General features: G+C 36.9%; 1 protein-coding gene across 4 annotated transcripts; it reads right to left on the reverse strand.

Annotated features, from left to right (window-relative positions):
• Nucleotides 1-1,375: 1,375 nt before the first annotated feature.
• LOC127810512 (putative ABC transporter C family member 15) lies at nt 1,376-14,450 on the reverse strand. Of its 4 annotated transcripts, XM_052350033.1 has the most exons (12): nt 14,348-14,450; nt 13,968-14,122; nt 12,886-13,832; nt 11,376-12,802; nt 11,193-11,279; nt 10,493-11,110; nt 10,238-10,402; nt 9,717-10,011; nt 2,501-3,021; nt 2,355-2,418; nt 1,945-2,184; nt 1,376-1,854 (listed from the first exon to the last, which is right to left on the reverse strand). In XM_052350033.1, the coding sequence occupies exons 1-12, from the start codon at nt 14,357-14,359 to the stop codon at nt 1,727-1,729; spliced, it is 4,659 nt and encodes a 1,552-aa protein (XP_052205993.1). In that variant the 5' UTR covers nt 14,360-14,450; the 3' UTR covers nt 1,376-1,726. The 4 variants fall into 4 exon arrangements, with proteins under 4 accessions (XP_052205993.1, XP_052205995.1, XP_052205994.1 ...); XM_052350035.1 differs by lacking the exon at nt 14,348-14,450 and having other exon boundaries at nt 12,886-13,829; nt 14,005-14,250; XM_052350034.1 differs by lacking the exon at nt 14,348-14,450 and having other exon boundaries at nt 14,005-14,249.
• Between the last annotated feature and the right edge of the window lie 12,247 nt (nt 14,451-26,697).

Below are 26,697 nucleotides of genomic sequence, written 5' to 3' on the forward strand. Positions count from 1 at the left end.
AGAGAGAGAGAGAGAGGGGGAGAGGAGAGTGAAAAGTAGGTTTAATGGGATTATGGGAAATGGGAACCATGAACACACTACAAAATTAAGCAAATCAATGGTACAAAATTGGACAGAGAGCATGGGGAAGAGAATATAAAATTAGTGTTTTGTATTTAATTTTTTAATAAAGTATTTATTATTAAAAAATATAAAATATAAAATTTTGAAATTGGGCCTTCCAAAATTGGGGGCCTTAGGCAGCCTATCTGGCCTTAGAGTTGGGCCGGCTCTACTTATGTCAATCAGTTCTTTGCACTTCTAACGTGAAGCCACTTGAGAATTGAGAGCTAAGAGTTAATAGATTTCAGCTTATGAATTTGTTCAAGTGTGTTTATTTTTACTTGAAAGTTGCCAAGTTATTGATCAATAATATAGGCAAATGACCCAAAATTGTATCCTAGTTTACATGTTTTTCTTCATTTCATTTCATGTCATATTTAGCAAATTCAAATAAATGTGTTATAATTGTGATCTGAAATTTAAATTTAATTGTGATTCGGATTCATAATTTGATTGTGATTAAGACTTTAAATTTGACTATAATTAAGATGTCAAATTCAATTATGATTAAAATTTATCTTAATTAAAGATTTATCTTTTTATATTATTATATCAATATCATTATAATAATATTTTATTTTTTCTACTCGTTTTTCCCGATTTAGGTTTTTCATATTAAATTTTGTGTTTCTTTACATGGTTGATGGTTTGTTTGTGATTTATTTTCGATCTAAAATCATAATACTATGTTTACCTGTTATCAACTAATGGTCTCTAAACTCTTAACAAAGAAAAGGGCTTATAATGTTATTACGGAGACTGGCAGTGTCCCCTAAACCGTAAACACTATGTACTTAGGGAAAGGTTTTAAGTTCAAATTCACCTCATTAGGCAGTTTTACTCTACTTTTATGTCTTGATTGGTTCCTCAGCCATGGTATCTACGGATTTAATGGAGAAAGGGCCCTTGTGTTAAGGGTCCGTTGGAAGATATACCCTATAGATGAAAATGATGATATCTGATCCCCACTAAGTACACAGATAATATAAGATGTCACAGATATGATGCAAGTGTAAACCATCAAAATTAACCAACCATGCCAGCAGGGAATGGCTGAACAGGCTTCTCCAAAATTTAGCTGAAGCCAATCTTCAAACAACTCTGGTTAGTATCATGGTTGCTGATCAATAAGGTTGAGATGTAATACTGTCATGATTCATGATTTACAATTTAAACTAGAAATATAACTTCACATTCTGATCACTGCTAGGAATAGATGCAACTACAATAACTACATATCACATCTTAATCCCAGTTTGAAAGGTCTACTACATGAATTCTAACTTCTTGTTCATTTTAGTTATAGATGTAATTGGCACGTGTTTACCGTCTGCAGTATTACAGCTTTTGGAATGTTCTTTAGTCCTCCGTTTTGACCTTTTTATTTTTTTTGCGCTTTTTCCTTTGCTTCCATAAATCCTAGTTCCAAACATAGTGCAAGTGAAGCCTGTAAATTCTTGTAATTTCTAGTTTGGGCATTCATCTCTTTAACTCGCCGTGTTTTCTGCCACTATACCATAGCTGCTTAATATGCTCCAACGGCCACACTGAGCTGCCTTTTATGTACAATCTCTCACTCCCAGACAAACTGGGCCTGGATTATTTTTCCTCCCTATGCCAGTCATCAAGTCAGAGCTGACCGATGATGGTTATTCGTAGATGACGTCTTCAAGAACTCCATTACCAGTTTCGAGAAGGCAGAAGAATTATTTCTGAGCAACTGATTTGGGGTGTCAAACTCAACAACCTTGCCTGCATCAATCAAAATGAATAAACATATCAATCAAAATGATATAAGCTGCACAGTTCCTATGACACAGCATTTTTCTTGTCAAATGGTACCTTCATCAAGAACCAAAACAAGGTCATTATCGATGATGGTTGGTATCCGATGGGCCACTGTCATGACTGTGCACCTTTTAGTTTCTTCTCTGATTCTCTTCTGAATCACATTGTCTGTTGCCGTATCCACTGAGGCTGTTGCCTCATCCAAGACGAGTATTTTCCTCCCCTGTAGCAGTACTCTAGCAAGACATACGAGCTGCCTTTGTCCTAAGCTCCAGTTTTCCCCATCTTCAGCAACTGCACAAATTCACAAAGTTTCAAACCCACAAAAACAACATAACAAGCCTTTATCTCACTATGTGGGGTCAGGGTACGCAAATTCTAGTTCGTCTATCATTTCTATCTATGGCTTTATATGATATCTGAAATTCAAAAAGAAGAGGGGGGAATGCTTCTAGTTTCCACACCTGGCATGTCAAGAAGCCTTTGATCCTGTTTTACTATATCTGCAAGATGACATTTCTCCAGAACCTAACATTGCACATTTGAGCAGGCAAAAATTAAGCTTCATGTGCATGTTTATCTTCAGGAAAACAACAAAGAACATTCTTACCTCCCAAATTTCTTTATCTGAATGCTGTTGTAGAGGATCAATATTACTCCTCATGGTTCCTTGAAACAGAGTTGGGTCTTGTGGGATTACGCTTAACCTAGATCTCAGGTCCTGCAAACCAATCTTAGTAATATCTACTCCATCAATCAGAATTCGTCCTTCACACGGCTCCACAACTCTGAAGAGAGCTTGAATTAGAGTAGACTTTCCACTCCCAGTTCTGCCCACAATACCAATTTTCTTATTTTCTGGGAATGTGCAACTGATTCCTTTCAGAACTCTTGGAAGAGAAGGGTTATATTGGACATGGAGATTATCCAGTTCAATTCTCCCATTGGTTGGCCATTCAGGTTCTGCTCTAAAATTTTCAACTACTAGTGGAGCTTCACTTGGTATATTGGTGAATTGTAGAATTCTCTCCACTGAGATCATTTTGTTCTCAACATTGCACAGGTTCCATATCACCCAAGCTTGGAGAACGTTTAGATTTAACCCATAAGTAGCCACCAGTCCTGCTAGACCTGCAATCAGATCACCAGTCTATTAATTAGTCCAGACTCCATGTAATGGCTCCTCCTATTTATCAACACAAAAAGGGCTGTATTAACTGTAAGCATAACTAATATAACTCTTGTTTTCTTAGAGAATAACAAAATGAAGGTGAAGAAATACTCTTTATGTAATTTCATGTTTCAACATCTTCTATATTCAGAAAGCTCTTTTGTTGACTATCCAAAACCAGTGTGCTGTATTTTCTCAAAGTTATCAGCGCCAGTGAATTTGCATTTGAACTTTATATTTTGTGTATCGATTAGAAGATCTGGTTATACACGACTGAAACTAGTCAGAAGAATTGTTAGCTTTGAACAAAAATTTAGAAATACACAATATTTATTCACCTACGTAAGTTGAACTATCATAATGGCTAACTTGGAAATCAAATTTAGACTCTTTTGTTGGAAGTGAGTGTGTGTGTGTGGTTATTTATTTATTTTTCTTTCTTGCTTAGCCCCCAAGTTCTTCTAGAGTTACTTGGCCCCCAAGCACTTCTTGATTGGCTTGGTCTCCAAGTTTTCTTCATTGCTAAGATTGGTGGGTGCCTATATATATATGTTATGTTGGCTCATTTTTGTGTGTGTGAAGTTTCCATTCCTCCATAAGCTTTCATGTTTTCTCTCCTCTCAAGTTTTGTTTCCCATCTCGAGTTTTCTTCACTAAAAGCAAGCCCGTCTTGAGTTCTGCTAGCTCCGGTTGTTTGTGGTTGCCGTTCACTAGAGAGGTCATTTCATCCTGCTGAGACAGTCGCCATAGTCTGCTTGACGCCGGTGCAGGGAGCTAATTGTCTCCAGGACAGTGCAAAGCACGACTCGACCTACTTTTGTTCCTGCCTCTTCCACATTTCAAAAGTTTGTTCCTGTCTCCTCCATGTTCCAGCTGCGAGCGTTGCTGTTCAACCGTCTTCTCCGCTTTGTTGTTTTGGTCTGGTAACATTTGTTCCTTTGTTGTTGCTGGTTATAAGATTCTGTTGCCGTTAATATCAGCTGTTATAATAGTGGTCAAGTATATAGTTTACGTTTCTTGTATTGTAACGGGTTAGAACTGATATTCTTGTATCGGGTGGGTTATTTCGATATTAGGCGGATCATTCTAGTGAAGTTTTTATATATATACTCTCTGTATCCCTAACAATTTGAAGACAATTAGCAAGAGAGACTAGAAAAGATGGATACCCTTATTCTTACTGATGGTTTCGGTGCCGCTGCTACTGGTGTTGCCTCGGGTTCAAACCCGCTTCCTATTGTTGCCTCGGTCTTCATCCACCCACTACTGCTGTTTCTGCAACTACTTCTATGCAAGGGCTCGGTTCAGTCGTGGCCAAGCCAACCCCACATGTTGAGAAGCCACCACCATTTAATGGTGAAGATTTTAAAAGGTGGCAACAGAAAATGTTATTCTATCTGACCATGCTGAATCTAGCCCACATCCTCAAAGAGGATTGCCCTGTTGTCTCGGAAGAGAATATGACCACAGAGACTTTGGCTACGAGGGAGGCATGGATGCACTCAGATTTTCTTTGTAAAAATTATATTCTGAGTGACTTGGCCGACCCACTGTATAATGTTTATTGCACAACGTATGCTACTTCCAAGCAATTGTGGGAGGCCCTAGAGAAGAAATATAAACTTGAGGACGCTAGCACCAAGAAATTTCTGGTGGGCAAGTTCCTGGATTACAAGATGGTTGATACCAAATTGGTGGTTAACTAGATGGAGGAACTGCAAATCATCATTAGTGATTTGCATAGCGAGAGATTGGTCATCAATGAGCCATTCCAAGTTGCCGTTGTGATTGAGAAGCTGCCACCTTCATGGAAGGATTTCAAAAACTATCTCAAGTAGAAACACAATGAGCTGTTTATGGAAGATTTGCTCTTTGTCTTCGTATTGAAGAAGATAATCGTAAAGGAGATAAAGTCTCAGATAGATATGAAATTAAGGCTCACTTAGCTAAGGCTCTCAAATCTCAACCTAAGAAGCAGCAAGGCAAGAGAGTAAGCAGGTCGCTGGGACCAAAGAAGACCACTGCTAAGTGAAAGCTTGTTGCAGTCATCATTGAAGTCTAAGCCTTCAGACACAAGAAGGGTCAGACTTCATTAGGGTTGTTGCAATCATCATTAGGGTCAAAGCTTGTTGCAGTCATCATTAGGGTTGTGGATTGCAGACACAAGAAGGGTCAAAGCTTTGGTAACAACCAGCGCAAGCCTAAGCCTTCTTATGCCAATATAGTGGAAGATGATGAGCTTGTTGCAATCATCACTGAAGTCTGCATGGTTGATAATGCCAAAGGCTAGTGGATTGATACAAGTGCTTCAAGGCACATTTGCAAGGATAGATCCTTGTTCTCAACATATGAGAAGATGGATGGCACCGAAAAGGTGTACATGGGAAATGTCGCAGCCTCGACTATGGAAGGCAAAGGCAAAGTATTGCTAAAGTGGACATCTGGGAAGATCATGACCCTCACAGATGTCTGGCATGTGCCCAAGATTCATAAGAATCTGGTGTCTGAAACCCTGCTGAACAAAAATGGGTTTAAATTCGTTTTTAAGTCTGATAAGTTTACTCTTTCCAAGGGGGGAATGCATGTGGGTCGGGGATATTTAGATGATGGCATGTTCAAGTTGAATGTACATGCCCAAGTGTCTAAGAGGAATAATAAGAATGACTCTTCTGCTTATACTGTTGAGTCGTGTGATGTATGGCATTCAAGATTAGGACATGTCAATTATTGTTCTCTCCAAAGAATGGTTAATCTAGGGTTATTACCTAGTTTTAACATTGAAAAGGGACACAAATGCGAAGTTTCTATTGAATCAAAGTTTATTAGAAAACCGTTTCCATCTATGGAAAGGAATAGTGAATTACTTGACCTAATTCACAGTGATGTTTGTGACATGAAAATTATTCCCACTAGAGGTGGAAAGAATTATTTTGTCACATTTATTGACGACTGCAGTAAATATTGTTATGTATATTTACTACGCAATAAAGATGAGACCTTTGATATTTTTAAAACATTTAAGGCAGAAGTTGAAAATTAACTGGGAAAGAAAATTAAGGTGCTTAGATCAGATAGAGGTGGTGAGTATGAATCGTCAACTCTGTCTGAGTTTTGTGAGTCTCATGGTATAATCCATCAAACGATAGCACCTTATACACCACAACAAAATGGTATAGCTGAAAGGAAGAACCGAACTTTGAAGGACATGGTTAATTGCATGTTAAATAGTTCGAGTTTACCCCATAATTTGTGGGGGGAAGCATTGTTTATTGCAAATTTTATATTAAATAGAATTCCACATAAGAAGTCTAGCAAGTCGCCTTATGAAGTGTGGAATAGTAGACAACCCTCCTACAAAATCCTGAAAGTGTGGGGGTGTTTGGCCAAGGTGCAAGTTCCTTTACCTAAAAGGATTAAACTTGGTCCAAAAACTATTGATTGCGTCTTTATAGGCCATGCCTCGCATAGTGTTGCCTATAGGTTCCTGATAACGAAGTCAAAAATTCCTGACATTAATGTCAATACGGTTCTGGAATCTATAGAAGTTGAGTTCTTTGAGAACATTTTTCCCTTTAAGGGAGATAAATCCAGTGTAAGTGGTTTCAAGAGAACTCATAAAGCAAGTTCTTCAAAAGGCTAAGATGGGCAGGAAATTGACATCGAGCCTCAAAGAAGCAAAAGGGCAAGGAAGGCCTCTTCCTTTGGCCCAGATTTTCTAACCTTTGTGTTAGACGATGAGCCGCAAACCTATGGTGATGCAATGTCATCTCTTGATGCTCCCTATTGGAAAGAGGCTATTAATAATGAAATGGATTCCATCTTGCAAAACAATACCTGGGTATTGGTCAATTTGCCACCTAGGTGTAAACCAGTTGGGTGCAGATGGATTTTTAGAAAGAAATTGAAGGCTAATGGTACTATTGATAAGTACAAAGCTCCGTTGGTAGCTAAAGGCTATCGTCAGAAAGAAGAACAAGACTTTTTTGACACGAATTCTCTGGTGACAAGAATCACGTCTATCAGGATGTTGATTGCTATTGCAACATTACACAATTTGGAGATACATCAAATGAATGTAAAAACAACATTCCTGAATGGAGATTTAGAAGAAGAAATCTACATGGAACAACCTGAAGGGTTTGTCGTAAAGGGACATGAAATGAAGGTTTGTAAACTAGTAAAGTCTCTTTATGGGTTGAAACAGGTGCCCAAACAATGGCATGAGAAGTTTGATCACACAATGTTGTCAAATGGATTTAAGATAAATGAGTGTGATAAATGTGTTTATGTGAAAGTCATAAACCAAGAATGTGTCATTGTATGCCTGTATGTGGATGACATGCTGATAATAGGCACGAATCGAAGTGTCATACAATCCACAAAGCAGATGTTGAAATCTCATTTTGACATGAAAGACCTCGGTCTTGCTGATGTTATTCTTGGAATTCGAATAATAAGGAATTCCGAAGGATATGCTCTTTCTTAGTCGCATTACATAGAGAAAGTGTTGAGAAGATTTGGTCACTTCGAGAGTAAGCCAGCAGTTACTCCGTTTGATCCAAATTCAAAGTTGAAGAAAAATCATGATGAAGGTGTATCTTTTCTAGAATATGCCAGAGTTATTGGGAGTCTAATGTACATCATGAATTGTACTAGACCTGACATCGCCTAGTTCGTAGGTAGGCTAGCGAGATACACGAGCAATCCTGGGTATGACCATTAATGGGGTGCATTGGTCAGGGTACTTAGGTACTTGAAGTACACCCTGGACTATGGATTGTACTATACAAAATATCCACATGTGCTGAAAGGATTTAGTAATGCTAATTGGATCTCCGATAGCTTAGAGACTAAATCAACCAATGGGTGTGTTCACCCTAGGTGGTGTTGTTGTGTCGTGGAAGTCTTCAAAGCAAATGTGTATAGCACGATCAACCATGAAGTCAGAGTTTATAGCTCTGGATAAAGCAGGCGAAGAAGCTGAGTGGCTTCGCCATTTCCTCAAAGACATTCCATTATGGCCAAAGCCCGTTAACGCCATTTGCATATACTGTGACAACTTAGCTGCTTCAATGAGGGCTAAGAATAATGTCTATAATGGAAAGTCAAGACACATTAGGCGCAGGCATAACACTGTCAGAGAGTTGTTCACAAATGGAATAATCTCCATTGACTATGTGAAGTCGAAAGAAAATCTAGCTGATCCTTTGACGAAAGGAGTGACTCGTGAGCAAGTCAAATTTGCATCAAAGGAAATGGGGTTAAAGCCTTTAAAATGACTTTTCTAGTGGTAACCAAACCTAGTTGACTGGAGATCCAAAGATTTAGGTTAAATTGGTCAACTGACTGGAATAAGTCATAGTTGACACACTATGAAACTTTTAGTTTCTCCCCATGTCTCAGAAATTGAAGAGTGTCTTGTCGACGTTAAAAGGAAGGTTGATATCTTGATATAAGAGAAGTAGTGACAGAGTACTCTTAGTCAATGCTTCCCTATATGAGAGTAGAAGTGGGGTCGCTTCTATGAGAACCGTTCAATGGCTTGGGTTCTCTAGAGCTCTCATGAAATCCAGGATGCTATCCAGGACCAAAATGGACACAATCGTATAGAACTCAGTGGGTCAAGACATGTTGTGTGTGATGTCTATTGTCTCGATTTACCTTCAGAAGGATAGTTCAAGAGTTAGTCTCACTATTTCTTCGGTAAATTCGATAGACATTCACTAAGGAAAGTTCAAGTCCAAAAGACACCTTGTTGATGCATAATTTGTCTATTTGCTCTCAGTGACTTTGTGTCGTTTTGTATAATTTTTTAGCACACACGCTCATGTGGGGGATTGTTGGAAGTGAGTGTGTGTGTGTGTGGTTATTTATTTATTTTTCTTTCTTGCTTAGCCCCCAAGTTCTTCTAGATTTATTTGGCTCCCAAGCACTTCTTGATTGGCTTGGTCTCCACGTTTTCTTCATTGCTAAGATTGGTGGGTGCCTATATATATATATATGTTATGTTGGCTCATTTTCGTGTGTGTGAAGTTTCTATTCCTCCATAAGCTTTCACGTTTTCTCTCCTCTCAAGTTTTGTCTCCCATCTCGAGTTTTCTTTATTGAGAGCAAGCCCGTCTTGAGTTCTGCTAGCTTCGATTGTTCGTGGCTTCCGTTCACCGGAGAGGTCGTTTCATCCTGCTAAGATAGTCGCCGTAGCCTGCTTATCGCCGGTGCAGGGCGCTAACTGTCTTCAGGACAACGCAAAACCCGACTCGACCTACTTTTGTTCCTGCCTCTTCCACATTTCAAAAGTTTGTTCATGTCTCCTCCATTTTCCAGTTGCGAGCGTTGTTGTTCAACCGTCTTCTTCGCTTTGCTATTTTGGTCTGGTAACATTTGTTCATTTGTTGTTGCTAGTTATAAGCTTCTGTTGCCATTAATATCAGCTGTTATAATAGTGGTCAAGTATATAGTTTATGTTTCTTGTACAGTAACAGGTTAGAACTGATATTCTTGTATCAGGTGGGTTATTTCGATATTAGGCGGATCATTCTAGTGAAGTTTTTATATATATACTCTCTGTATCCCTAACATCTTTGGCAACCAACATTTAGTCATTGCTACTATTAGCTGACCAGCTTAATAAAGAGTAAATAGAGGAGCAGCTTACTGGGCTCAATGGCTGACCTTGGCAGGTTCACCAAGATGACAAGAACAAGGAAAAAGACAAGGTTGAACAGAAAGTTGATCCGGACACACAGCCACTCCATTGTGGCAGAGTTGTGAAAGGCAATGCGAGAATAATCATCAACCAGTCTCAGATTTTTCTTGAGGAAACGTTCTTCCTCGTTGAAGCAACGAATAATTGCAGCCCCAGTGAGGGATTCTGAGAAGTGATGGAGGATTGGAGCTTTCCGGATCCCAAGCATCCTGGCTAACTCTCTGGCAGTACTGATGTAGTAACACTGTAAAAACTTTGACGTTTCAGCACCATGGTAATCCAATAACTATACACTACAATAATAATGTGATAATCCATGTGGCATATACCAACTATTATCTTATTTCATCTGATAGCTTAGCACTTGCAAACGTTACATTCCATGGGTTATGCAGAAACTCAATTTTCTAGTGCATTCTAATTAAGACTGTTGAAATAGTCGGGAAATTTTAAATAAACTTGGTTCTTGCCTGATACTGGAAAGAGATTGCCAGGATGGCAAGGAAGAGAAAAAAGATCGGCCAGGCAACAAGGGACATAAGGATGATGATACTTAACAGCTGAATAAGTGCAAAAGCTAATCCAGCTACTCTATAAGGAATGTCGGTATCCACCGTGCTTTGGTCAGTTGAGGACTGTCAAAAGACAACCACTTCGGGGTAAGTTTTGATGAAACCAAATGTAAAACAAATGAAAGCTAAGTAGGATATCACAAGAAAGCTGACCCGATTGAGAATTTGGCTTGAAGGTGTGGAGTCGAAGAATGATAGTGGTGCCCTGAAAATGGCATTGATCATTCGGAGGAACAACTGCTGTGCAGTCTCAATGGCAATGGTTGAGAGCAAAACTGCCCTCCCCAGTATGAAAATGGAGCTCCCACCGGACATTAGACTATATATCCCAATTATCTGCTCACTGCTTACCCTTCTTTTTTCATCTGTTGCCCAAGCAATCCAATAATTGCTGGCAATTTGCAATACCTGAAAGAGAACCTGACAGAGAAGGATAACTGGAACAAGCACTCCCTTGTGCGCAGAGGTGATAAAGGTTGAGTAGACATGCCATTTCACTCGACCAGTTTCTGCTTCTTCTTCATGAATCCTCTCCAAAAGCCTGCCACTTTTTGTGCATTCTCCAGATTTCTCTTCTTCAGCCTCGATTTGATTTTCGCAAAGGGATCTGTCAAGAATTTTTGTGTCTGTCAAGGATTTTTGGTGACTGGGAGGGTTCACTTGGTTTAGATATTTTCTATGAGCAGCCATTTGTTTGACAAGTTCCCCATTAGGATCTGCAATCAAATCTTCATACTTTCCTGACTGAGCTATCCTACCATCTTTCATTACCTGAAAAAATGCCCAAAAAGGGAATCAGTATTGGGGGAAAATAAAAGTTGTTCACAAGTGTTAGGGAAACTTAGTAAGTCACCAGAACAACATCTGCTGCCTCTAAGAACTCCAACTGATGTGTTACATAAAGCACTGTCTTCTGGGACAAAAGATGAAGTAGACAATTCTGCAAATTAAGTTTTCAAGTCCTGAGGAAATTCATCTAAATGCATGAGCAAATAACGTCAATTTAAACAACTCAAATGAAAAGAATGTTTCTTGCCTTGAATAAGTGTGCCCCAGTATGTGCATCAACGGCACTGAAAGGATCATCTAGGAAATATATTTCGGAATTGCCATATATTCCCCTTGCTAATTGTATCCTTTGTTTTTGTCCTCCACTTAAGTTTATTCCTCTCTCTCCCACCACACACAAATCCCCGTTAACCCACATCTCAATATCCCGGTTCAAGGCACATCCGTTCAGAACATCCTTGTATACGGGCTCGTTCATTTCCTTTCCAAACAGCACATTCTCTCTGACTGTGCCTGTTTGAATCCATGCCTTCTGTGGAACAAATGCTTTAGATCCATAAACCTTAATATCTGCCCCAGAAATCCTAGGAATCTCCCCGAGTATGCTATACAGTAAGCTTGATTTTCCAGACCCAACTGAGCCACAAATTGCAACCTTGTAACCTTTCATGATTTTCATTTCCTCAGCAATTTTGATGGTGGATTTCCTCGATGCTAAACTACATCCTTCCCAAGCATATTCCCCAGTCGGAATTTCAACTGCTACGTCACCTGCTTTTGATGCATGAAACTGTTGTGACTTCTTTTGGTCTTCCTTAATGAAGTCTTTGATCCGATCAATGGAAACCTTTGTTTGAGCAATCATAGAAATCAACTCCGGGAGGTTATAGATGGGTTCTTGTAAAATTCGGAAGGTTGCCAGGGCTGAAAGGACCGTACCTGATGTTAACGGTGTTTTTAACAGGAGGCAAACACCAAAGGTCACAACTGAAAGTACAGTTGGCGAAGCCCAAAAGAGAAAGGCCACTGCTGAGCATGTATAAAGGTATCTCTTCAGCCAACTTCTCTCAGTTTCCCTAAGTTGAAGGAGCTTCTTCAAGAAGCTGTATTCCCAGGAATGCAGCTTTAAGACTCTCATGCTCTTCAGGGTCTCTGAAGTAGCCTTGATTCTTGAATCCTTTGCTTCCATGATCTTGCTATGGAGTCTTTCTTGCATATTAGCCAATGGCGTGTTGCTCGCCATCACCACAACTGTTGCTAAGAGAGCAGCAACAGAGGGAGCAGCACCAAGATTTCTATACAAAATGATTAGAGCCAAAATGACCTGAACTGGAAGCAACCAAACTCCATGAAGGTACCAAAAGAAGTCTCCAATCCTCTCCACATCCACGGCGATGGAATTTATGACTTGGCCATTATTTATCCCTCCGGACTTGATTGACAAACACTTCTTGTATATCAATACCATCAGTGCTGCTTTGACTCGAGTACCAATGCGTTGTGCCCCAAAGTACCACTGCCTCTGAGACAGCGATTCCACTGTCTTTGCAGAGAAGAAAATGAACGCAAGAATGTGTCCATGGTGATAGCTTGAATGGTCATGCGTTGTTGATAAAAAAGCCACAAAGCTTGTGATCAAAAAGGGACCTATGTAGGAAGCAACAGTATTGACTCCTGCAAAGATTCCCAGCAAATAGGTCAAGCAAGCGTGCTCAGCAGACTAAAAAAATAAGATGATATCCGAAAAAGAGAGGCACCTGCAAAGACACCATTAACAGCCAGCGGTCTCCAGATAGCCTGGAATATGGCTTTAGGCAATGACAAAGTTTCAGTTTTCTGCTTCCAAAGTGATCTTGCCAACAAAGAAGAAGCAAAAGAAGCTGTTTCAGACTGAGGAATAGAAGGTATATGAGATAATTCAAGTTTCTGAACTCGGCCTTTCTCAAAGAGTGGATTGAGCCAAAGAAATGCAAGTCGACTCCAAATTCCGGCATTGGAAAAGGCGTCAGCATTTTCATGGATACTTTCTTCCTCTTGTTGAGCATTTTCATGGATACTTTCTTCCTCTTGTTGAACTAATGGACGTTCAAAATCATGGTTTCTACTTTTTTCACAATCTTTAACGGGCAGAATATTGAAGCAGAGCAGAACCAACAAGGGGAAGGACGCAATATCAACAATGTTAGCTTCAGGCAGGAACTCTGGCACTTTTATGGCCGTGAAATGGGTCATTAAGTATAACGACACCAAAAGTAAATCATAAATAAAGGAGAAGACCCACCAAATAACAAGTGCTAGAGGCCACTTTTTGCATTTCCTCGTAGGATTATTGTCTGAGTAGACAGCAACTAAACTAGCTAAGATCCAAGTCAAAGCAGAGAATACATTTACAAGAGAGATAGTCCTAGAATTCAAGAACTCAAAACAAGAAAACCCCAAATAGAAAATGGAGATTAACCAACTAGAAAGAATAGTAATCTTGGCAAAAGCTGTGGATTTGGATTTCCTCCTGTCTGATGCTCCATTCAACTGATTACCACCCCCTTCTCTCCTCCTCAAAATCTCCAGCAAAACCCATGTCAGTAGCAGCAAGAAGAATGCCACATTTGCAAGCTTTGGAGTTATCTCCATTGAAACAGCGCCCCAGTTCATCCCGGCTTTCAGTCGATAAACCCTCAGGGAACCAGCAGTCAATACAAAGCTACTGGAAAAATAAGCACTACCCAGTTCAGATAACTCCATTTACAGTATAAAAAAAAAAAAAACAATCAATCCAAGGAAAAAAAATAAATAAAGAACTTAACCAGAAAGAATTAAAAATACATAGAAATTAAAAAACCTAATAGGGTCAGCGCGATTTGAATACGGAGGCAGACCTGTCACCTGTGAAAGTAAGTCTGAGGAGAGAAGAGGAGAGAGCACGTGACGGATGAAGAAGGTATATGAAGAGCTTTTGGATGTATAAACAAGAATCACATTCCGGAGGGCAGACCTCTGAAAGTAAGTTTGAGGAGAGAGGCTTAGGGTACATTTCAAATAGTTGGACCACGATAATTTGAAATTCACATTAATAGATTATACGTTTGATTTTTTGTTTTACATAATAGATTATAGATTTGATTCTTTGTTCTACGTAATGAGGTAAAGTCTTTTTTATGATTTATTTTTTCAACTGAAATTGAGAATATGAACAAGGATATGAATGATAGAGAATCTTACAAGAACGATCATTCTAAAAGGAAAGATGAGAGAAAGCACGTGGAGAAGGGATATGAATAGTTTTTGGTTGTATAAACAATCACATTGGCCGAATCTCTACCAGCCACCCGTCCGCACTGAAGCATTTATTGGAGTGTAGGCAAATATATGGGGCAATCAAAGGGGACCAGAATCTGGGCTGCCCCTCTCTCTAGGACTTTCCTTGGATTTGCGTTGGTCTATTCTTTGCTTGACGCATCTGAATGTCTTCATGCATGTCTTCATTGCGTCGACATACAGATCACAGATCTTCGTTTTGAGATTTTCCATTCCTTTTTCCCTCCTTCACGACCAAAGCACCAACATTCCGGAGAATTTGAACGCTTCTTTATTTAGTTTCTTTTAAATTAATATTAATAATAATTAACTAATTAAGCCCCCCCCCCCCTTCACTCTTATTAGAAAAATATTCTGATTCATTTAATAAATAAATAAATATTATTAAACATTATAATTTAATACATAGTAGATTCCAATAATTTTTCCCATCCCAATTAATTCCCACATTCAACCCATTCCTCATAACCTATTTTGCTGCTGTATTATTAATATTTAATTATATTATATGTTGTAACTTTCAATATATTATTATTATTTATTTATTTAGATACTGAATACTGCCCCCTATTTTTTCAATGCTTTAAAAGGAAAATTATAATTTTATTTAGTCACCATTATATATTTATCATTTAAAACTTGACGTTGTTGTTGACGATATATAATAATAGATTTATAAATATAGAAGAGTCAGTTTCAAGATTTCAGGAGATTGCAAGATGAAAAATACTTAGAAACACGATGTTTCTTATATGAGCTATTCAATACTTAAATCAGTATTAATAGAAAAATAAAATTTTTTTAAATAATTTGTGTAAGAGTTTTTATGTACCTAAAGAGTGAAATATCACTCTTATTTATAGAAATAAAAGTTAATAAATGGAGAGTATTTATATCTTTCGAAATATTAGTTTTGAAAATTAGTTAGCATACTTTGACGAATACTATATTCGAAAAGTTTTTGAAAGATTTATATAAAAAAGTCTCTCAATTCTTCGTAGTTTTTTTTTTTTTTTTTTAATTCTTAGGCCTAATAATTTTGAGAAAGGGACTATAATTCAAAACAAGTAAGATATAATATTATCAAATATGATATGTAAACACATGGTATAAATGTAATAATAAGAGGTTGCCAGGTAACGCACGTTGAAGGGAATGCATGCAATTTACTTTAAAAGAGATGGGAAATTCTATTCCCAATTATGTTTTTACTCTTTGTAATCATATTTTAATATATCTAAAATTCTTTTAAAAAATTCTATTCCCAGTAAGGGCCTTGGCCCACATTGATTTGGCCTACACTCAAGCCTAGGTATAAAATCTAAAACCCTCCCTCAATCCTTCTCTCGCTCAAGCTCACGTCGCCTGCCCCCTGCCCTTCTCCCTCTCTCGTTCTTGCTAGTTGTCAGCTGCGGGCTTCCTTTTTGTCGCTCTCACTCACTTCGGCCTCCGTCCGACGACTCAGACCATTTGACCATCGCTGAGGTGAGGTCGTTGACTCGCTTCGCTCGCCCTCCCCTCACCTCCTAGGTCTACGATCGCTCTCGCTCGCCTCGCTTAGTCCATCACTGTCAGTCGCCCATGCTTTCTAGTTGCTGCCTCTCTTTGGGCCTTTGGCTCCATCGCTCGTCAGCTTGCCTCTTAGGGCTCCAACCCTCCATCGCTGATCGCTCGTTGGAGCTGGACGTTGCTTGCCTCTCCGACTCCAACTCTCTCTCCCTCTCGCTTAATCAGTGAGCAGTAAGGCCTCACCAATTTTTGTCTCAAAAAGGCATTTTTTTTTCATTTTTAAAATTAAGGTGTTGATTAAATTATTTTAATTTTTTTGTATATTTATATTATTATATTATTTTTTAATTTTCCTTAATAAATTTTGCCATCACTAAAAAATATTGCTGGCTCCACCCCTATATACATTAACAATTGCACCGCATACACAAATATAAATATATATACACAGGAAAAAAGTTTGGTAGCCATGGCCGCCGCTTGCTTCTTATATATATGTGTGTATATATGTATGTGTGTGTCGTGAGGCTCGACACCTCCGACAACTATGATCGTTGCGAAGTGTGTATATATGTGTATGTGTGAGTCGTGAAGTGCGTATATATAAATGTGTGTGTCTTTGTGTATATGAATATATGTATTTGTCATTTTTATTTATTGATGTATTTCAGAAGTGTGAGAGTATTTTTGAAAAAATTTAGCTAGTTATCACATGAGTCGAAAAAAAAAATAAAATTTTTAATAATTGTGAAGAGTAAAAACGTGATTGCGAATAGAATTTTAAAAAGAGATACCCTTAAGGTATAAAAAGACAAAATATATATTGGGGTGGGGGTATGAATACCCCTAATATCCTAAAATTACCCTACCAACCTTACCTTATTTTTTAATAATTTACATGTCGCATAGGGGACCTATACATAGGCCATTGTGTCAAATGGCGTCTGGACCAACTCAGTCGGGTCGGAGCAATCCTAATTCAGATTTAAGATTTATATGAATTAAATAAATAAATACTAAAATAATAATATTTATTTATAACTTGGTGTTTATTATCACAGCATCAAGTTGCTCTATGGGTGTGTGTGTGTGTACCAGCTAGCGCATGGGAATGGTCCATGCAATGCAACGCACCAAATTGGAAACCCTAGCACGACACATCAGCCACGTGAGAAGAGCCACGAATGTGGGCCCCCTGTCAGTCAGAGCATCATCAATCGTTCAAGTTGATTGGCCGCCATCGCCCTGTCCCCATAGACCCTATTCCCCTTCCCTTCCAACTAAAAACGTACAAGTGTATTTCGTTCCTTTTTGTATTTGATACATCATATTATTATTATTATTGCAAAATTGTATGTGATGATAGTAAATTTATTCATAATAATAATAATAATATTACTATTATTAAAAAAATATAATTATAAATTTATCTTTACTACAAAAGCAACATATATATATATATAATCTTTTTTGAGCAATATTGTTCACGAAATGTCTTGAGAAGGACTATATAATAATTTTTAACATCTAACACGTGGTTTGTACCAGTTGTCGTGTGCCTCCTTGCCGCCGTCACAACGTACAAGCGTGGCTCCCTCATGCTCTCTCCATAATATAAACTAACTATGGTCTTGAGTTCTTTCCTAAATTTATTCAATGGGTGATGGAGTGCGTGTTCACCTCCTCCTATTCCATCATGCTTAAAGGCACCTTGCATGGGTTTTTCAAAGACAAAAAGGGATTGCGGTAAGGTGATTGATCCTCTCTCTCTCCCCATTCTTCTTTGTTTTATGCCTAAATTATTTTTCTAATTGGTCCCTCAAGGTAGCTACTGTGAATTCGGAGTTTAATTTTTATCCCAAATGTATAAAACTTAGAATTTCTCATTTGGCATTCATTGATGATCTACTTCTCATGGCTCATGGTGATGTCACCTCATGATAAAGGAAAATTTCATCGGATTCATAATTACTCCAATATCTCAGGAATACAGTCAATAACAACAGTGACATGTGCTCGTTAAGGAACCACTCCACTGACGTCATCTTACCTAAGCTCAGAGATGAGACGTGGCAGATATGCCTCAATACACCGACTAACCTATTTTTTAGCGAAAATTCTCTGAATTCCTCGAAATCAATCATCACTCTAAGGATCATGGAGATAGGGACTATCCCGAATCCCTCAAAAACGATTACCATATCCATATCGTTAGGATCATGGCTCCGCAAGGGACGGGATGGGGATCCTGGCGATTCGAAAAGGGAATCCTTATCCTGCCAAGAGGATAAAAGAAAAGCAATAGGGACGGGTAAAAGATTTCACTATATTTTTCCTAAGTTCTTGACTTTATACTGTGAGAGATAGATAAACCAATGAACTGACTTGAACGTCGGAATGATCATGAGGGAGCAAGTCCCCAACCTTATCTTTTTGCAAGTGCCTGGTCTGAGGCAGAGGAAGGTGATCGACTACCGCATCATCACCTCAGTTAAGATTATTTTGGACTGCATTTCCAGCTTTGAAAAATGTTCTGGGCTAAGAGCAAATGCAAGTAAATCCAACATCTTCATAGCTGGGATTAAGGGTCAAGAGCTAGATGATATATTAAGCTTGACGGAATTCTCCGAAGGCATTATGTCATTTTGATATTTGGGTATTCCTCTTGTAGTGGAGAAGCTTAGGGTCGTTCATTTTCATCTGTTTGTGGACAAGATAGCAACATACATTAATATTTGGACTTCAGCATCTCTCTTCTATGTGGGATGTGTGAAGCTTATACATTCAGTCCTGTAAGGTGTTGAATCTTTTTGGTTGTCCATTCTCCCTATCCCAACTGCGGCCATTAAGAGGGTTTATCGAATTTGCAAGAGGTTCTTGTGGAACTCCAAGAGCTCTCTTGTTTATTGAAGTGATGTCTGTCTCCCTAAGGAGGAGAGAGGTCTAGGATTTAAAGATATTAAAGTCTGGAATGAGGCTTTGTTATGCAAAACATTGTGGAATATCCATCGAAAAAGGACTCCACGTGGGTCAACCATGATTATCTTAAAGATGCATCCATCTGGTAGAGGAGGGTTACGAGAGATGACTCTCATCTTATCAAAAAGATCCTCCTTATTAGAGACCAAATTATTTAGGCAGTGAGGTTCGTTCCAGAGGCCATTCAGATGATTTCATCTTAGGGCAGTTTGGGAAGCTTTTGTATCCAAAAGGCCTATAATTTCTCCAGAGTTAAGGGGACCAAGAGACAGTGGGCTGCGGATGTTTGGCATAGCTACATCACGCTAAAGCATGTCTTCATTCTCTGGATATACGCTAAGTCCAAGCTCTTGACAAAAGACAGACTCCATTTTTTGGACATTGACAGCACATGCTCTCTTTGTGGGGTTGGAGAGGAATTGGTGCAGCATCTGTTCTTTCAATGCACTTTTAGTGCTATTGTTTGGGGGCACATCAGAGCCTGACTGGGTATCACTAGGGTCATGTCCACTATTGCTAGTGCCTTAAATGGATTAAGAAGGAAAGTTGAGGGACATCTTAGTGCAGTAAAATGAAGTGGATTGCTCTCGCCTGCTCTGTTTATCAAATTTGGAATACGCAGAATAGGAAGATTTTTGAGGGTTCAATGCCTCATGTGGACTGTGTTATTTGTCAGATTAAAATACATGTATACAGAGTTTTTTTTTTTTATATCCCTATATTTTAGTCCAGTATGAGTCTATTGTTTTGAGGCATTAGTGGCCATTTTTGTTTTACCTGAGTATACCCGGTATATTCTGTACAATTTTGATCATTTTATATACATTTACTTTCGGATAAAAAAAAATATAAACTAACTATCCTACCCTCATATTTAAACAAATTAATTAAAGGGAATATTTTTATATTTTAAAATTATACCAATGGAATGAGTAGCCTGACACCTGTAGCTTTAGACTTCTCCAATGGTGAAATTTTTGTCTTTTCTAAATAATTTTGAGGATGAAGTTAATATTTTAAATGAAAATGATGAGTAATAGAGTAATAAATAAGTTCTATTTTACCTTTTAAAAAAATTCTTGAGGATCTTATTTTTCATGATTAATGAGTGAGATTTATCAGCGTGATTGACTTGAAATTCTTAAATTGATTAGAAGAGTATTTAGAATCCGAGTAGCTTTTCTAGTAAGATAGAGAGAAATGTGTTGACGTTTTTTTGACAAAAGAGATATATTTCAGGTCGTGATTAACTTTTTATAAAAAAAAATGTAATGCACAAAATTAATATATAATTATAAATATTTAAATCAATAAATTCAAAAAATTTAAACTCACTCATTTTTGTTTGTCATAATTTTTAAAATGTGACGAGAGATATTTCTTATAACAAAATTATAGAAGTGCACATGGTAGATATATTTTAATTTTAAATTTCACGATAACCCTTTTTGGTTTGGTTATTTTCACAAATATCTCTTACATATGGTTCTTTTTTTCTTTCACATAATGACATAATATTATCTTTGAGATGCATATTAATAAAATTCATGAATACAAATACACATAATGGTTCATAAATAATATAAATTAAATGAACATATAAAAATCTATAGGCAAATTCAGTTTGTAGAAGACATCCATCCATGTCTTGAATATGTCAAAAATTAAACTATTATAACTCAAACTAGGGAAAAGTTTGGAGAGAAATATTTATTGTATAGATATTGTTGTGTTATAGGCAAAAATTTATTAAAATACCAAAAAAGTCTAAAATAACTTTTTGAACTAAAAAGTATAAATTTTTGGTACACAAGAGGTCTCACACAAACACTCAAATTAGATAACTCTGACACTCAATTTTTTTTTTGAATATTCTAAAAAAAGAATAAATAATTATCTATAAAGAATTCTAATTCTAAGAGGGTTTTAGAATATTTGGATAAACAATCATTCATAAGAAATTTTATTTCCAAAAAAGGGCAAGATAAACGTTATCTAAAAAAGGGCAAGATAGACATCATCCATAACAATCATAATCCTAGCTGGATTAAGAAAAATCAAAGTAAATGTTATATGTAAGAATCATAATTCTAACAAAATTAAGAAAAGTTAAGATAGGCATTATCTAAAATAATTCTAATTCAGAATTAATTAAGATTATTTCATATTCCTCTATAAATAAGTAGGCACTCATTTCTAAAAAAAATACGTCTCTAATACTGGTTTCAATACAATTTTTAATATTTTCAGTGTTTGACTTAAGTATCAGAGTGTCACGTTCTCCGATTGTTTTCTTTCTTGCAAATTTAGATAGCTTGACAACGATATTTTTAATTAAATAAATTTATTATTATATTTCAACAATAATAGATATAAATATAGAGTTAAAGGGCATGAGGTATAGATCCCATCCCCGGTTAAGAATAATTAACATAATTTAGGGAAAAGACAGAAGCAAAGCAAGATCTCTGAAAAGGGTCTATTTTTTAATGGATAAACATTATAAGTTATTCCTCGAGATAGATAGATGGCTTAGAAGATTCAAAATGTAGGACAGGAATACAGAAGACAGGAGCCAGCGAGGGGATATTTGGTTTTTGTGTGAATTTGGATAAGGTTCTGAAGGGGAATTGACTAAACAAATGGGAACTTTGACGTCATGTTCGTTTGGAGGTGTGAGTTGGTGGATGATAATGGAATTAAGAATCATTTGAAGCTCACAAAAACATTATCAAAAATTCTATAATGTCTATGGCGAAATGGGGATGGTCATAGTCCACCAGCTTTGACCTGACAGACAGTTCACAATTATATGGATGGAAGGGGGTAGAGGTGATGAATCTTTTGCCTCCTATATATTTCAAAGTTGATTTCTCTAATCTCTATTAAATTAATTAGAAGTTGGCTTTTTAGGCACCCTTGTGCTATCAAAGAAAGTCCATGTATAAATATTATATCTCCATTAATTTTTTACATATTTTTTTAATTGTTATAAAATTTGGAGTCATAAAGGAGGCTAATTGTTGTATTCTTTTATTATTAAATTACAGTTAAAAAAAAAAAGAAGAGATCTGGTCAATTATAATAAATGTTTTAACTTAGAAAGTACTTTTAATTTAGGCTAAATTCCAAAAGCCTTAAGACAAAGGGGTCGATATATATATAGTTGTAACATTATGAACTGGACTGTATATATCACCCATGCATGGAAAGACCTGGACTTGTAACTTTAATCATGTCATCCCATGATTCTTTCATTCTTATAATATATTTTATATGATTAATTATTAATCTTACGGTCAAGGACGTACGACTCATCTTTTAAATTCATAAGCATAAGCATTGAAGAAGAGCCCATCAAATTAGTCAAACACTCTAGGCAATTCTTCTCTGATTCACCAAGCTCATCCATATCAACTACACACACGACAGCAGCATCATCTCTAGGGCTCACCTCCTGGATTCATCACCTCAAACGCTCATCTCCTCCCATTTATCCAACTTACAGTTTCTTGTTTGTGCATGATTGTGTATCATCAATATCATATATCAATCTCTATCATGCTAATGACAGCTTAGTGTATCATTTAACTTGGATTTTTCAACCTACCAATAGGGGGAGGGTCGGAGTTGGTCTAGATTCAAACTGGATCACTAGATCCACGAAACCTAATTCGTTCAAATAGATATTTCGACTAAGTCCGTTTGGCCTAGATTCACTTGTTTTGTACTTATCTCCATCTCAATCATGCTATCGCTTTTACAAATTTGTTTAGCCAAATATACCATCGCCAATGAGAGCAAGAAGCCTCGTCAAATCCTCCAATATCACCACTCTTGATGAACGAAAGAAATTATTGTGAGTCACTATATATCACCAATCAAAGCATTTAGAGCCATATAACCTATGAAAGGAACGATACTAACACTTGCAGTATTGTATGAAGCTAATGAGATTAAAGAACAAGAATGAACATTTATTCCCAAGAAAGCAATTGATGTGGCAAAATTCAAAACCCACCAGCTATAAGGAAAGGAATGAATGAATGAAAGATAACCAAAAAAATGAGGATAGGCATGAAGACATGGTGTCGACATTAATTATCCTAAGCTTGTGCAGTCTATGGATACCAATCTGCAAAGTGGCAGTCCCCTTCCCCTTCCCATCAACCTTCTTTATCCTTTGGAAATTTATGGCCTTCTCTTGACTGACTTCCTCAAGTACTCTTCCAAACCAATATTCAAACATGCATGCATAATAAAATCCTACAAATTTCATAATTTTCTTTTCTAACATATATATATATATATATATATGAATGTTTATTATTTTACATAAACTTTGCATTTGCATACCATTAATTAATTAGTGTTAAAAAAGTTGTCAAACTGTGGATGATTTCATTAGTAGTGCTTGTAATCAAATTAACTCTCTGTTTGATGTAATTGCATGAAAACAAATTTAACATTTGATAGCCCTTTTTAGTATATGTATTTGGGTAACTATTAAAAAATAGTGCTTTTAACAATAAAAACTAGACCTCTCTCGCTCTCACTGCACAGCCAAACTAACTTTAACTTGATGGGTGCTTCAAGTTTTATTTACAACTACATTTACTTATTTAGTAGAAGCAAACATCACATTTGGTATTATCATTTCTTAAGCTCGTGTCAAATTTTAAAAATATTTTTTGATAATTTTAAAATCAGGAAATAATTATATTTACGAGTTTCCATCGAACCATCACCTCTAATATTGTAAAATAAATTTTATCTTTATTTAAATTTTGGGTTCAAAAGTAAATGACATTTAACTTTCAATTGCCTTCAAATAAATCTTTATTTGAAATCTTATTCATTCGATATTTATTCTACCATATAAGCAAAAAATAATTGTATTTATTCTATTATATATATGCAAATACCACATTGTTTTTAAGCCATGCCAAAAAATGAATAACCCCAAAAATACCCTTCAATAATTCTAAAATCTAAAAATAATTGTATCAATAAGTTTTGCAACTAATTATCTCCAAATTTTACCGTTACACAAAATTTTATCCCTATTTGAATTTTGTTTACAAAACTAAATAATATACAACTTACAATTGCAATCAAATAAATTTTCATTTGAAATCTTATTCATTCAATATTTAGTACACGCATTCATGGATATAATGAAATCTGTGGATAACCAATGAACAAAGAGGGAAGATTTTAGTTGATTATTTAGGGCATCTCATCATTATCGTAGACCCCTCACTTTCATTACATCAATGTGGATTACTGGTACAGCTGAGCTAGAAATGGTGTTCTTCCCTCTGCCTATATATCTTGAACAAGTCAAAAGAAATCAAAGAAATAATCAGGATTGTAAAGGGAGCCTGTACCTTAATTATCAAAGATAATGGAATTAAGAATCATTTGAAGCTCACAAAAACATTATCAAAAATTCTATAATGTCTTTGGCAAATGGGGATGGTCATGGTACACCAGCTTTGACCTGACAGACAGTTCGCAAATATATGGATGGAAGGGGGTAGAGGTGATGAATCTTCTGCCTCCTATATATTTTGAAGTTGATTTCTCTAATCTCTATTAATTAATTAGAAGTTGGCTTTTTAGGCACCCTTGTGCTACCAAAGAAAGTCCATATATAAATATTATATCTCCATTAATTTTTTACATATTTTTTTAATTGTTATAAAATTTGGAGTCATAAAGGAGGCTAATTGTATTCTTTTATTATTAAATTACACTTAAAAAAAAAAGATCTGGTCAATTATAATAAATGTTTTAACTTAGAAAGTACTTTTTAATTTAGGCCAAATTCCAAAAGCCTTAAGACAAAGGGGTCGATATATATATATATATATATAAAGTTGTAACATTATGAACTGGACTACCACTCCATGCATGGAAAGACCTGGAGGACTTGTAACATTAATCATGTCATCCCATGATTCTTTCATTCTTATAATATATTTTATATGATTAATTATTAATCTTACGATCAAGGACGTATGACTCATTGTCGGAAAATGATAGGAAGCCTTAGGGTTTTACAACTTTCAATCTCAGACCATCGATGGACAAAATAGGAAACAGAAATAAGCATCCACAGAAACGAAACGAAAAGCGAAAAATAAGACACGAGGGATTTATCGTGGTTCACCTCAAACCGAGGCTACGTCCACGTTGAGCTTGGTGAGAAGAGCTTACTGAACTATGAAAAACCAAGATTACACCCACATGTAAAACCTCCCCCTCTCTCTGTACATACAATGGTTCGAGGAAACAAAACTTGCCCTTACAATCACTTAATACAGATTAAAAGGCAACCTAATCGAACCATATAACATGCTCTATACAAAGCATTTATAGAAGAAAAGAATCAGAGAGCAAACCAGGAAAGAAAACCCTAGCTCGAGGGCAAGAGCAAACAGCCGAAAACAAAATCCTCATTTTTCTACTTCCTTTCCTTCTTCTAATCTTTTTTCTTGATTTTCGTCTGATTTGAACACATCCCGAGGCGAGATTAAAAGCTATAAGGAATGGCTGGGATTGACTCTCATAAAGCACTGAAGGATGGCTGAGATTCAATCGTGCAAGCACGATTGATTATTCCAACAGAAATAGTAGGGAATAATATCGGGCATGAGAGAAATCAACCGGGCGCCAGCTGAGGCTGCGGATGGTTGCCACGTGCTGCCATCCAGCAGCTGCCAATTGGCAAGCTGCGGTTGTAGCACGTGGCCCTCCAATCCAGCTAAGAGGGACAACGTCGTTTGATGCTTCATATCCAACAATCTCCACCTTGAAGCATCAAACAGAGGCAAATCTCACAGATTCTTTCAAGTTCAGCATGCATCAATCCTCACCTTCATAGCTCTAGCTGAGCTGATCAACCAATACCCACATGCAACAAGTCCAAGCAATGCTTGAATTTTGTTGCATTTAGCAACTTTGTACCCATGTCTGCAGGGTTATTTTCTGTAGGCACTTTTAGTATAGAAATAGTGCCATTAATAAACAAATCTCTAACATAATGATACCTGACATCCACGTGCTTTGTGCGTTCATGATATACTGGATTTCTGGTCAGGTGAATCGCACTTTGATTGTCTAAATACACCTCAGCCTTACCTTGAAGTAGGTGAATTTCCTGGAGAATACCTTGAAGCCACACAACCTCTTTAACAGCATCAGTCACTGCTACATACTCAGCCTCAGTGGAAGACAGAGCAACCAGAGGCTGCAGCTGTGATTTCCAGCTGATGCAATTTCCACCTAAGGTGAAATATAGAGCAGCAGTGGACTTTCGGGTGTCTCTATCCCCTGCAAAGTCAGAATCTACATACCCAACAAGATCAAGAGAATTAAATCTTTTCTTGTAAATTAATCCAACATCAGCAGATCCATGTATATATCTTAATAAATATTTAAGAGCCTCCCAATGAGGTTTACCTGGGTTGGACATAAATCTGCCAAGGGATGATATAGCATAGGTTAGATCAGGCCTTGTACTAATCATAGCATACATGATAGTTCCAATTGCATTAGCATATGGAACCTTTTCCATTTTAATGATTTCAGAGTTGGACGAAGGGCATTGAGATTTAGTTAAGACAAAGTGTCCAGCTATTGGAACACTCACTGGCTTGCAGTTTTGCATGTCAAACCTTTTTACAGCTCTCATTAAATAGTCATTTTGATGAACCTTTAAGCTGAAATTTCCTCTATCCCTTTCTATTGACATTTCTAAA

This window comes from Diospyros lotus, chromosome 9 (genome assembly GCF_014633365.1).
Source record: "Diospyros lotus cultivar Yz01 chromosome 9, ASM1463336v1, whole genome shotgun sequence".
NCBI classification, from domain to species: Eukaryota; Viridiplantae; Streptophyta; class Magnoliopsida; order Ericales; family Ebenaceae; genus Diospyros; species Diospyros lotus.

Bases quoted from the DNA above. Each gene is read 5' to 3' on its own strand.
- LOC127810512 (XM_052350033.1), bottom strand. The intron at 13,833-13,967 runs GTTTTTTAATTT...TTATTTTTCCAG, and splicing joins AATCGCGCTGACCCTATTAG to TAGCTTTGTATTGACTGCTG. The intron at 11,280-11,375 runs GCAAGAAACATT...CTTAATTTGCAG, and splicing joins CTGGGGCACACTTATTCAAG to AATTGTCTACTTCATCTTTT.